A 14,459-nucleotide genomic window follows, 5' to 3' on the forward strand; every position below is an offset into this window, starting at 1 on the left:
AAGATTAAGTTACCAGCCTAACCAGGACAATCCTGTCTCCAACTGTGCATGGGATAAATGAGCTTAACCTTATTTGTGACATATGTATCAAGGATGATGTCAACTCTTTAGGTTAACTGATTATTACAGAGAGCAAAGGTCAGTTTGGCTAGATCTTAATCTGAGAAAGGCTGGGGGCCAGGTTTTGGCCATACAAAGGAGTTTATATTTTATCCTTGATGCATTAGGGAATCAGTGAGGTTAATTAAATGAGAGACATGATAAGATACGCATGTTAGGAAAATCATTTTTGGCAGATGAATAGAGGATGAATTGGAGTAGGAAGGATTTAAGCAAAGATCAATTAATTAGAAGGTTATTACCATACTGTCAGCACAAGGTAATGAAGATCTGAACCAAGAGTAGTGGTTATGTGAGTAGAGAGAAGAGATGAAGGAATGTTGTATATCCTTTATTTAGGTCATGATATAAAGAGTGTGATGCCCTCAAGAAAAGCAGTGAACTGGAAAAAGTTTCCATGACCTAGGTTTCTTGTTTTCCATGAGTTTGGAGTTTGTGACTTAAGGCAAGTTACATGACTTTTCTGGACCTCAGTTTTCTCACTTGTCAAATAAAGAGTAGATAATCTTTAAAGTTCTTCTTTGCTTCATGAAATTTATTTTTCTCAAATGTTTTGCAGAGTTGTGCATAATTGTGATCAAAAAAGTTTGTTGATAATGATGGATTGAGCTGGAAAATTCTCCTGCCTCTCTGCAATTTGCTCTTATTTCTTTACTGAGGTCCTTTGGATTTATATACCGCAAGGGTTCTTTTGCATTTCATCTTGCTCAAAATCATTCCTTTTCTTCCCTTAACTCCTGTTTCTGGTTATCATTTCTGTTCAGTATGAAGCACCTACTAAAAACAAGGCTCTCCCACACATATGCCTTCCTTTTGGCAAACTGCCTATAATGGTTATGCAATCATTGGGATGTTGCATTCTGTTCTTGGTGTAGTTTGCTAACTACCCCTAGCCCAGCAGCCTGTAGAATTAGGTTGGTTCATTATAAATAGGAGAGGTCTTAATGGCTGGGCTTTTGCTTGGAGTGTCTGTCTACTGAGAGTATGTGGGTGACTCCTTTGATGGTGATACCCTAATGAGTATCATGTAAGGAACATGGCGAGATATTTGTAGCTTCTGGAAAGGAAAATTCCATCTTATTCTGATCCCTTCTGTCTATCACTTGTCTTTAGATCCCAAAATATCAATATCTTTATTATTGCTTAACAAATAGAATGTAACTTAACAATGTACTATTTTTAGCTATGTTTTGATGGACATATTACTGAGACAATTTAGATAAGAGCCTTGTTAATCAAAAACACTTCAATATAGGCTCAGTGTTAAAAAATAGGAACTGCATGGTTAAAGTGAGTTTTTGTTCAGTCTTTAGTGAATCTCAGGACAGAATCTACATTTTCTACTGTACTCCTTTTTGTCTTTTTGCCAATTTAAGTTTATGAATTAGTGAATTTATACTAAGGATTTGTGGTCATACCTTTTCTTTCTGACTTAATCTTTGCCTTAAGTCTCTATATTTACCATTAAGATAATAGGGGCATCAATACTTTAAGATAATCTATTTTGGCAGACATCTATCTTAAGAATAATTATAACTTCAGGACCTCTAGCATGTCAGGAAGTCATAGTAAATTGTTTGAGGAATTGTTTGAGCTTTGGGAGAAGGTTGACCAAGCACAGGAAAGAGAATAAGCAGAGAAAAGGAACATTTTTGATAAATGTATACTTTTTTAACTTAAATGAATTTGTTTTCCAACTATGTGTAAGGAATAGTTTTCAACAATCTTTTTTTAGGAATATTTTTTCTTTTTTTTGCAAGGCAATGTGGAAAAGTGACTTGCCCAAGGTCACACAGCTAGGTAATTATTAAGTGTCTGAGGTCGGATTTGAACTCAGGACCTCCTGACCCCAGGGCTGGTGCTCTACCCACTGTGCCACCTAGCTTCCCCACAACAATCGTATTTTTGTAAGGTTTTGAGTTGCATAATATTCTTCTTCCCTCCCCCTTGACAGTAATCTAATCTAGATTAGACATGCAAAACTATGTTAAACATATTTCCATATTAATTATGTTATGGAAGAAGAATCAGAACAAAAAGGAAACAAAAAATCATGAGGGGAAAAAACATCTTACAATGTAAATTTTAAAAATTGAAAGTGGTAAGCTTTGTTCTACATTTAGACTCTATAGTTCTTTCTCTGGATGTGTATGGTATTTTCCAACACAAGTCTTATAGAATTGTCTTTGATTATTTTTCTGCTGAGATGAGCAAGTCCATTATATTTGCTCATTGCATAGTGTTGCTATTAATGTGTACAGTGTTCCTCTGGTTTTACTCACTTCATTCAGCATCAGCTCATGCAAATCTTTCCAGGTTTTTCTGAAATCTTGTCCCTCATGATTTTGTACAGAACAATAGTTATTCATCACATTTATATTCCACAATTTGTTCAATCATTCCTCAGTTGATAAGATCCCCTCAGTTCTAATTCCAAATTGCTCTTCAGAAAGGTTGGATCAGTTCATATCTGCACCATCAATGCATTAATGTCCTAGTTTTTCCAGATCTCCATCTGATCATTTTCCTTTTTTTTTTGACATATTGACCTATTTGATAGGTGTGAAGAGTTATTTTAATTTGTGTTCCTCTAATCAAAGAGCATTTTTTCAGATGACTATGGATAGTTTTAATTTTTTTATCTTATAACTGCCTATTCATCTCCTTTGACCATTTATCAATTGAAGAATGACTTGTATTCTTATAAATTTGACTCAGTTCTCTATTTATTTTAGAAATGTTTCCTTTATCAGAAACACTGGCTATAAAAATTGTTTCCTAATTTACTACCTTCCTTTTAATCTTGGTTGCATTGGTTTTATTTGTGCAAAACCTTTTCAATTTAATGTAATCAAAATTATTCATTTGGCATTTTATAATGTTCTTTATTTCTTCTTTGGTCATAAACTTTCCCCCTTTCCATAGATCTGACAAATAAACTATTCCTTGTTTTCCTAACTGGCTTATGACCCACTTTTATGTCTAAATCTAGTACCATTTTGACTTTATCTTGGTATAGGGTGTGAGATATTGGTCTTTACCTAGTTTCTACCATACTATTTTCCAGTTTTCCCAGCAGTTTTTGGTTAAAGAGTGAGTTCTTATCTCAGAAGCTAGAGTCTTTGGATTTATCAAATAGTGATAGATTACTGTAGTCATTTACAACTGTTTCTTTTGGACCTAATCTGTTCCATTGATTCATCACTCTATTTCTTAGCTAGTACTAAACAGTTTTGATGGCTGCTGCTTTATAATATAATTTTATATAATTTATATATTATATATTTTATATAATTTTTTATTAATTCCCTTGATAGTCTTGATCTTTTGTTATTCCAGATGAATTTTGTTTCTATATTTTTTAGTTCAAGAAAATAATTTTTTGGTAAGTTTGATTGGTATGGCACTGAATAATTAATCTAATTTAGGTAGAATTGCCATTTTTATTATATTAGCTCAGCCTACCCATGAACAATTGATATTTGTCCAGTTATTTAGATCTGATTTTGTGTGAAAAATATTTTGTCAGTCAGTAAAACAAACTCTGATTTAAGGTATTTGCTGATTTCTGAAGTTTAAATACTCACTCTGAAAATTTAATTATCATAGATCTCAATGAGTGCCATTGATAAGTTGGATGGAGCAGGAGAGAAAAAAAGTTTAATCTTGTCAATGCTAGATTAACAAATATTGTATCCTTTAGCATATGATGGGAGTAGCATGGACATAGTTGGGTGGAAGTGGGGGGAGTAGAAATGATAATTATGGAAATGAAAAGTGATAGTTCTTATAGTTCTTCTTAGGGAAGTTATTTAACCTCTTGGAATTTCAATATCCTCTTCTTTGAAATGAAAGAGCTGGACTAGATTGACCTGTAAAGTCTCTTCAAATTCTGAAGCCTGAATCTTAGTTTTTAACTTCAAAGACTTCTTGATAGTAACATAATGTATGCAAAGACTTTGTAAATCTTAAAGCCTATATAAGCATTAGCTCTTTTTATTATTTAAAAAAAGAAAAAATGTTTTGTAATTGTTTTCATATAATTTCTGAGTTTATCTTGGCAGGTAGACTCCCAAGAATTTTATGTTGTTTACATTTTTTTCTTTTTTTCCCCCAATTTTTTGCAAGGCAATGAGGGGGGAGGGGTGGGCAGGAGGGTGTTATTTAAGTGACTTGCTCGAGGTCACACAGTCAGGCAATTATTAAGTGTCTGAGGTCATTTTGAACTTGGGTCCTTCTGACTCCAGGGTCAGTGCTCTCCCTAGCTACCCCTTAAATGGAATTTCTTTTTCTATCTCTTGTTGCTGTGCTTTGTTGGTAATATATAGAAATGCTGATGATTTTATGTGAGTTTGTTTCATATCCTGCCACTTTGCTAAAATTGCTAATTGTTTCATGTAGTTTTTGTTTGTATTTGGTTTTTTGTGAGGCATTTGAGAGTGAAATGACTTGCCTAGGGTCACTCAGCTAGTATCTATCTGAGGCTGGATTTGAATTCTGGTCTTCCTGATTCCAGGGATGGTACTCTATCCACTGTGCCATCTAGCTGCCCTTCAAGTAATTTTTTAAGTTGATTTTCTAGGCTTCTCCAAGTATACCAGCATAACATCTGCAAAGAGTGAGAAATTTGTTTCCTCATTGACTATTCTAATTCCTTCAATGTCTATTTTTCCCTTTTATTGCTAAAGTTAACATTTCTAGTACAAAATTGAATAATAGTGGAGATCATAAACATCTTTATTTCACCCCTGATCTTATTGGGAATACTTATAGCTTATCCCCATTACATAGAATGCTTACTGGTGGTTTTTAATAGGAATAGGTACTGTGTTTTGTCAAAAAATTTTTTCAGCATATATTGAAATAATCATATGATTTCTGTTAGTTTTGTTATTGATATGGTCAATTATGCTGATAATTTTCCTGAAATTGAACCAACCCTGCATTCCTGATAAAATCCTACCTGATCATAGTATATTATTCTAGTGATAACTTGTTATAATCTCTTTGTTAATATTTTATTTAATGTTTTTGCATCAATCTTCATTAGGAAAATTGGTCTGTAATTTTCATTACTCAGTTTTAACTCTTCCTGGTTTAGGTATCAGCATTATATTAGTATCATAGGAATTTGGCAGAACTCCTTCATCTTTTTTTCAAATAATTTATATAGAATTACAGTTAATTGTTCTTTAAATATTTGGTAGAAATCACTTGTGAATCCATCTGGCCCTGGAGATTTTTTCTTAGGGAGTTTGTTCATGGTTTGTTCAACTTTTTTTTCTGAAATGGGGTTATTTAAGTATTTAATTTCCTCTTTTGTTCATTTGGGCAATTTATATTTTTGTAAATATTCTTCCATTTCATTTAGATTGTCAAATTTATTTTTTGGGGGGTGGATTGCAAGGCAATGGGGTTAAGTGACTTACCCAAGGTCATACAGTTTAGGTAATCATTAAGTTTCTGAGATTGGATTTGAACTCAGGTCCTTCTGACTACAGGGCCAATGCTTTATCTATTGTACCACCTAGTTGCCCCAGATTATCAGATTTATTGGCACATAGTTGGGTAGCTACAGGTTATTACTTTCATTCTTCCTCACTGGTGCAGAATTTACCCTTTTCATTTTTGATAATTTTAATTTGGTTTTCTTTTTTAAAAAAAATCAAATTAAAGTTTTATCTATTTTATTGTTTTTTTCATAGAACCAACTCTTATTCTTATTTATTAGTTTAATAGTTTTCTCACTTCCGATTTTATTAATCTCTCCTTTGATTTTCAGAATTTCTAATTTGGTATTTATTTGGGAATTTCTAATTTATTCTTTTCTAGTTATTTTAGTTGCATGCCCAGTTCATTGATCTACTTTTTCTTTATTTCATTAATGTAAACATTTATAGATATAAAATTTCATCTAATAATTATTTAACTATTTCACAAGTTTTGGTATGTTGTCTCATTATTGTCATTCTTTTGCATGAAATTATTTAATCATTTCTATGATTTGTTATTTGGATCCACTCATTCTTTAAAATTAGATTATTTAGTTTTCACTTATTTTTTAAGTCTGTCTTTCCATGGCCCTTTATTATACAAGATTTTTATTGCATCATGATCTAGAGATGATAAATTTAATATTTTTGTTTATCATTTGATTGTGAGGCTTTTATGCTCTAATATATGTTCAGGTGTCATGTACTACAACAAACAAATTCCTTTTTCTCCAGAGGTTTATCATATTTAACTTTTCTCAAATTCTGTTCACTTTCTTAACTTCTTTATTGTTTATTTTTTGGTTAGATTTATCTTATTCTTTTGTTGTTGTTTTTTTTCAAGGCAATGGCTTGCTCAAGGTCACATAGCTAAGTAAATATTAAGTGTCTGAGGTTGAATTTGAACTTAGGTCCTCTTGACTCCCAGGCTAGTGTCTGCCCCTAGATTTATCTAATTCTAAGAAAAGGAAGTTGGGGTTCCTCACTAATATAGTTTTGCTTTATAAATTTTCCTGTAACTCATTTAGTTTCTCCTCTAAGATTTTGGATGCCATACCACTTAGTGCATATGTGTTTAGTATTGAAATAACTTCATTGTCTATGTAGTAGCTTTTAGGAAGATGTAATTTTCTTCATTATCCCTTTTATTGAGAACTATTTTTGCTTTTGTTTTCTCAGAGATATGGATTGCTACCACTACTTTTTTTCACTTCAGCTGAAGCATAATATAATCTGCTTGAACCTTTTACTTTTACCATCCCATGTGTATCTTTCTGTTTCAAATGAGTTTCTTGTAAACAACATATTGTAGGATTCTTGTTTTGAATCCATTCTGCTGTCCACTTCTGTTTTATGGGAGAGTTCATCCTATCACCATTCATAGTTACAATGACTAACAACTTTTCTTTCTCCTTTCACTCTATCCCTCCTCACCAGAGTTTTGCTTTTGAAACATTGCTTCCCTCAATCTACTCCCCTTCTATTAGCATCTGCTCTCTTTTCCTCTCCCCTTTCTCTTTTTACTTTTCCCTTCCTTTCTCTCCTAATTCCCTGAAGGGTAAAATGAGTTTCTCAACCCAGTAGTATACTTTATTGTTCTCTTTTGGAGCCAAATCTGATGAAAGTAAGAGTTGAACAATTCTTGCCTACTCCCTCTTTTCTCTCTGCTTTAATAGGTATTTGTGCCTTTTCATGTGATGTAATTTACCCTATTCTGCCCTTTCCTCCCATTCTAGTACAATCTCTTTTTTTTAACGTCTTATTTTTTTAAAATCATCCCATATCCATACCTTCTGTCAAAATATATTCCCTCTGAGAGAGATACTGTTCTCAAGAGTTAGGAATATCATCCTTCCATGTAGGGATATAACTAGTTTAATCTTATTGAATAACATTCTTTTTCTTTTCCCCTGTTTACATACACACACACACACACACACACACACACACACACACACACACACACACACATATATATCTTGAGTCTAATGTTTGAAGTTTGAATTTTCTGTTCAGTTGTTTTTTTAATCAGGAAAATTTGAAAGTCACTTATTTCATTAAATGTTCATCTTTTCTTCTGAAAAGAGTATGCTCAGTTTTTCTAACTAGTTGATTCTTGGTTGTAATTCAAGCTTCTTTACCCTCCAGAATCTAGGCCTTTCAATCCTTTAATGTTGATACTGCCAAGTCCTGCATAATCCTGACTTGGTATTTTAATTGTTTCTCTCCGGTCACCTGGAGGATTTTTCTCTTTGATCTGATAATTTTGGAATTTTACTACTTTTTTTTTTACTACTCCTTTCAGGAGCTGATCAGTGGATTCTTTCATCAATGACTATTTTGCTTGCTGATTCTAGGATATCAGGGCAGTTTTCCTTGAAGATTTTTTGCAAGATGTTGTCCAGGCCCTTTTTTTTAAAAATCATGGTTTTCAGGTAGTCTAAAAGTTCTTAAGCTATCTCTTCTGAATCTATTTTCAGGTTAGTTTTTCCAATGAAGTATTTTGTTTTCTTCTACTTTGTTTTCATTATTTTGATCTTCCTTGACTGAATTTTGATGTCTCATAGAGCCATTAGCCTCCATTTGTCCAACTATTCTTCAAGGAATTATTTTCTTCAGTTAACTTTTGCAACTCCTTTTCCATTTAGTCAGTTCTATTTTTAAAGGATATCTTTTTTCCATTTGCCCAATTATATTTTTGAAGGAATTATTTTCTTTTTGTATTCACCCAATTTATTTTTAAAGGATCTATTTTCTTCAGTCAGTTTTTGTGCTTACTTATTTTTGCAAGGTGTTGAATTTCTCTTGCATTTCATTTTTTTAATTTCTTTACTTTTTCTAAATATATGTACTGGTAGTTTTCAACAATCATTTTTTTTTTACATCTTTGTCCCTCCTTTCCTTCCATCCCCCCTCCCCCCTGACAAAGCAATGTAATATGGACTCTCCATCTATAACTGTACTAAACATAGTTCCATATTATAATATTTTTGTCCTTCATTCTTGAAGAATATCATGACATCAGGGAGGTGGTGCCATGACAAGCATTTGAATTGGATTTGAATGAGGGGGGGGCTGTGCTAAGTCACCAGCCTCACTTTCTCCTCCACCTTGACCAGATATGAATCAGGACAACTGGAGATAGCTCTGAATGTGAGGCAGTCAAAGTTAAGAGACTTGATTAGGGTCACAGCTAATAAGTGTTTGAGGCTAGATTTGAACTTATGTCCTCCTGACCTTTAGTCCAGTGCTTTACCTTGCTGCCCTTTAGCTCCAAATTATTCATTTATGAAAAGAAGAATCACATCCACATGGATCTCTTGCATTTCTCTTTGCAGTTTTTCTACTTGATTTTAAAAATCCTTTTTTTGCTCTTCTAAGAGGTCTTTTTGGGCTGGAGACAAATTCATATTCCCCTTCTGGGGCTTATCATGTATTACTTTTTCTGCTGTCCTCTTCTGAGATGGTGTTTTGACTATCCTTAACTTTAATCTATGGATTTTATTTTAGGTTTTTTTTTGCAAGGCAAATGGGGTTAAGTGGTTTGCCCAAGGCCACACAGCTAGGTAATTATTAAGTGTCTGAGACCGGATTTGAATCCAGGTACTCCTGACTCCAGGGCGGGTGCTTTATTCACTACACCACCTAGCCGCCCCCAGTATGGCTTTTCTTAGACCTTTCTTACTAATTTTGGATTGCTGTCCCAAGCTTCTTGAATTGGAGAAGGGCCTGCTGGCAGACTTTCTGAGTTGAGAACACTAAAGGCCTGCTCACTGGACTGGGCTATCCAGTCTAGCGCCAACTGAACAGGGGTTCTGGGGTACCTGTCATGGAGCCCTCCCAGCTAGCATGCTGTGCTGCTGAGTCAGGACTCCAGGGGCCTCTGCTGCAGATCTCTCAATGTGATTGAGAACCAGAGACAGGCTGTGCTGGAAAATGCTTCACTCTGTTCTTTTGTGGGTTCTGTCGCTGCAGAATCCATTTAGAAACTTGATTAACATTGTTTCTAAGGGAAACCCAGGAGAGTTTAAGGAAGTTCCTGGTGTCTCTCTTAGGTCTTAGCTCTGCCCCCCCACCCCCCCATACTTCTTTAGTTTGTTAATTCAATAGATATTTGTTAAGCTCAGAAATTTTGCTTGAGGCCATGAAATATTCAAACAATAAATAAAACATTGGCCTCTGACATCTAGGAGCTTCCAAATTTAGTCACTGTCATTGGGGGTGTTAGAAGCCTTAGTTAATGTAGAAGAGATTAGAAGGCCATGATTCATTTTTAAGTTCACATTTGTAAGTATATAACAGGAGATTATTAGTGATAGGAAAGAGAGGCAACCTTTCAAGGATTGAAGCATAGAGAGTAAAGAAGTTTTAAGCCTTAACCTGCACAGAATGAATGAAGGATGGCAAGTTGAGTTTTTTGAAAATTCAACAATGTTCATCTGCTCTTGATGTATAAGGTTGACATGTATTCCTATTAGGCTATTTACTTATTCGGAGGAATAAATTTGAGATTATGGAATTAAATTCCCATTTAAGGCCTTTTGTGTTATTTATCTGCTTTTTCAGATTGTAATAATATCTAATGGAACCATTCTGTCTCTTAGGTGTTAATTTTCGTTTTGCTTCCTACATTGGTGATCACATGGTGTTGCAGAAAGAACCAGCTGGAGCTGTGGTCTGGGGTTATGGTGAAATTGGAGGCATTGTGATAGTGAGTCTGCACCAAGCTCAGGAAACCCTCATGAAGAAGATAGCCTATGTGAAAGGTAAGGCAACTGTATTCAGTTCAACTTTTGTCTTCTTGTGCCATCTGCTGGATTACTTTAAAATAAATGCTTGAGCTCTATTACAAGCTGAGTTTTATGTGGTAGGCTCTAAAGTCCTGGAATTTGTGCTAAAATTTTCTCCAAAGAGCCTTTACAAATAGGTTTATGAAGGAAGGGACAGAACATGAAGAAACTCATATTTGATGTTAGGTCAGGTGAAATGATTGGGGAGATCATATTGTTAGTGAAGCACACAAGGTGGGGCAGGTAGGTGCACTAAGTGACACAGGAGAATAGATTATGTGAGAATATGAGAGGCCTTGATGTTTGAATCGAGTGGAGTTTCTCAGGAGATTATGAGTTTCCTGTCAATAGGGTTATTAAAGCAGAAGGTGGATAACCATTTTAGAATAGTATTGTAGAAAATATTCACTTAAAGTGTTAGATGAACTAGATCAAAAGTTCTTCCATGTGCCCTAAAGACATCTGAATAAATTTCAAAGGGTTTATAAATTTGAATGAGATAAAAATTACCTAGTTTAGTAATTTTTGGTTTCCTATTTTTTTTAATTTTATGCTTTTTAAAATATTATTCTGAGAAAGGATTTTTAGGCTTCATCAGACTGCCAGAGGGCCCCCCCCCAAAGTTAAGAAAACTTGGGCTACATCAGTGATAATTAAGTGGTCAGTGTACTCTTGGAAGTCCTTAAAAACTTATCAGGGGATCCATGAGGTCAAAACTATTTTTTGTAATAATATAAAGGCATTGAAATTTTCAAAACAGTCAATATTGGTAGTTATAATCTCAAAAACAAAAGTTCATTAGATGGTCCTAAGTAATTTTAAGAGTGTAAAGGGTTTCTAATACCAAGAAGTTTGAGAACCTCTCATCTATATGAATCTTCTAGTGCTAGGACTTCATAATTCTTTATGTATTTAAGAGGCATGAAATGCAAAATTTTAGAGGGCTGAAAGGCTTAATTATTGTTAATTTAGGTCTCTGGTATCTAACTTTAGTAATAACTCACATAGTACTTTGAAGGTTGAAAAGTACTTTATTTAAATTATCTCATTTGATGTAACCACCTTATGAGATAGGGATTAGCATATTTCCTTAATAAAGATTTGGAAGCGAACATGCAGGGAGATAAGTGCCTAGAAAAGTAAAGAAGTCAGAGAGACTAGGTATTGGAAGAAGTGATATGAACTTAGTTCTGCCTGACTCCATTAGTAGTAGACTGTCCTTAATATCTGCTGACACTTCACATCTTTTCAGTAAATCAAATGCTGAAAGGCTTAGTAGTGTAGTAGATAGTAGGATGTTCTTTGAGCCAGGATAGTCCAAGTTCATATTCTACTTATAATAGTTATGACAATATAGACGAGTCACCTTAACTTTCAGTGATTCAGATAACTCTCTTAAGACTATAATTTTTTTCTAAACTAAGTTTGTTTATTTTTATTTTTTTTCTAATTTATTCCCTCTCTTATTATCTTATTAACTGTGTGACCCTAGGCAGGTTACTTCACCCTCTTTGTTTCAGTTTGCTTATTTGGTAAATGAACTGGAGAAGGAAATGGTAAAGCATTATAGCGATTTTGCCAAGAAAACCCCTAAGAGTCAGACACGCCTGAAGTGACTGAACAGTACTAGTGCTGTAGTATTCCATTATATTCATATACCATGATTTGGCTATTCCTCTAGTGGATGAGCACCCTCTTATTTTTCTAGTTCTTTGCCATTAGGAAAAAAAAAAGAGCTGCTATAAATATTTTGACAATATAGGCCCTTTTCAAACTTTCTTTTATGTCTTTAGATAATGGATCTAGTAGTAATTTTACTGAATTAAAGGATATGTATAATTTAATAACTTTTATGGCATAGTTCCTAATTGCTTCCTGGGGCAGCAGTATCAGTTCAAAGCATTGTAAAATTATAGGTTACAGAGAAATTTCCCATTTGTGTTAGTAGAATGAATTCCCATATTAGGACATTCCCTCTATTGATAAAATGACAGATTTGGACAAAATAAAAATCAGTTCAAACCCAGGTATAACCTCTTCATGAAGTATGCTAGTTTTTTGATTACACAGATACCTTTTAGTGTATTATTCTATGAGAAGGTTTATCTTATTGAGAATCAATTCTTTATTATATTGGGATATAATGAATTACTAATAGGATACAGGCATATCCTATATAATGTTGCCTTGAGCAGTATCATATCGTAATAATATCATTAATACATTTAAAATCAAGCCTCAATTGTACTATGCAGGGTCAGGAAAATAGCTCATTTATAGAGCTAGTATATAGAGCTTTAGAGTTATGAAGCACATTATATACCTAATCATATTTGATCCTCACAACAACTCTATGATGTAAGTATTGTTATCCTGAATTTATAGATGAAGAAACTGAAACTCAGAGGGGTTAAGTGACTTGACTAAATATATATAATTAGATGATCAGCAGAACTAGGAATTAAACCAAATTCTTTAGATTACAAGACAAATGTTCTCTTCTTTACATCCTCCTGCCTAGTACATTCTTAATAAATGTCTATTTCAAGATAGGTATGGGGTGGTATTTTAAATTTAAGAAATGAATGAGTCTCTTAATGATTACCACTATCCTGAATAAGTAGTATTCCATGTTTATGCCAAGTTCTGGCAAAGTTTGCTTATAATAGTTAAGTCCTGTTTCACTAGGACTGTAGATAAAAATACTATACCACATTATAAACTCTAATAAAAATTCTATTTTATTTGTTTGAGAGCTTGTTAAATTATTTTTTTCTTCAGATTTGGCATGTACAAGGGAGGGGAAATTTGGGATGAATGGCAAAAAATAGAGAAATAAGGTCATACATCAGCAAGAGGTACTCCTTCCCTCTTCCTTTATAAGAGTAATGGGTGAACAATTAATATTCATTGAATTGATTTACACATTTCACTTCTAGCTCCCTTGACCTCGGTTACGACTAGTGGTACCCCAAAAATATCCATAGCAGTCCTGTTTGAGGTGGCAAAGAATTGTAAATTGAGTGAATGTCCATCAATTGGGGAATGGCTGAACAAATTGTGGTACATGTATGTTATGGAACACTATTATTCTATTAGAAACCAGAAGGGATGGGAATTCAGGGAAGCCTGGAAGGATTTGCATGAACTGATGCTGAGCAAGATGAGCAGAACCAGAAAAACATTGTAACATGGGGGTGATGATCAATCTTGATGGACTTTCTCAATCCATTAGTGCAACAATCAGGCACAATTTTGGGGTATCTATGATGGAAAATACTGTCCGTATCCAGAGAAAGAATTGTGGAGTTTGAGCAAAGACCAAAGACAATTACCTTTAATTTAAAAAAAGCCCTTTATCTTACTATGTAATTTTGCTATCTCTTATACTTTGTTTTTTCCTTAAGGATATGATTCCTCTCTCATCACATTCAACAATATATACTGTGGAAACAATGTAAAGACTAACAGACTGCCTTCTGTGGGGGGGAGGGGGGAGGGAAGAGAGATTGGGGGAAAAGTATAAAATTCAAAATAAATAACTTAAAAAAAAAAGACTAGTGGTACCCAGAAGCAGGGGAACCTTCCTTCTTACATGAAGCAAGTGACATTTTTTTTTAGATTTTTCAAGACAATGGGGTTAAGTGGCTTGCCCAAGGCCATACAGCTAGGTAATTATTAAGTGTCTGAGGTTGGATTTGAACCCAGGTACTCCTGACTCCAAGGCCGGTGCTCTGTCCACTGCACCACCTAGCCGCCCCTAGCAAGTGACATTTTCAAAGGAGATATTAGAGTGTGGGTTAAGATGGTGAAAAAGAGGATGTGCTGTCTCTCTTTATAAACTCTTCCACCTCTCTTTTGTTGAAGTACAAGGAAGAAGCACTTGTTTATTTAGTCTAATAAAAAATGCTTTACAGTGTATGTCTTTTAGTCTTTCCACAGAGCAAAATAATTAAGATTCTATTTGGTTTAAAGGAACTAGAGAGGCTTTCATGGAGTCATGAAGAAGCAAAGCAGATATTTATTAAAGCATATGATGTCATAGGGGCTTTTTAAA

The 14,459-nt window shown here is 34.0% G+C and overlaps 2 protein-coding genes across 4 annotated transcripts in view; one reads left to right on the forward strand and one right to left on the reverse strand.

Moving 5' to 3' along the window:
• Positions 1 to 31, reverse strand: part of SPA17 (sperm autoantigenic protein 17) — a 28,047-nt gene extending 28,016 nt beyond the window's left edge. The window contains exon 1 of the mRNA XM_074216428.1: positions 14 to 31. The gene's annotated coding sequence lies outside the window, so the exon portion shown is untranslated. The remainder of the gene's footprint in view (positions 1 to 13) is intronic.
• The window catches only part of SIAE (sialic acid acetylesterase), a 49,805-nt gene that overhangs the window by 1,293 nt on the left and 34,053 nt on the right, over positions 1 to 14,459 (forward strand). For all 3 annotated transcript variants that reach the window (XM_074216423.1, XM_074216424.1, XM_074216425.1), the window contains exon 2: positions 10,217 to 10,378. In XM_074216423.1, coding sequence (XP_074072524.1) covers positions 10,217 to 10,378 — 162 coding nt within the window. The remainder of the gene's footprint in view (positions 1 to 10,216; positions 10,379 to 14,459) is intronic.

Source organism: Macrotis lagotis, chromosome 1 (assembly GCF_037893015.1).
Source record: "Macrotis lagotis isolate mMagLag1 chromosome 1, bilby.v1.9.chrom.fasta, whole genome shotgun sequence".
Taxonomy (NCBI): Eukaryota; Metazoa; Chordata; class Mammalia; order Peramelemorphia; family Peramelidae; genus Macrotis; species Macrotis lagotis.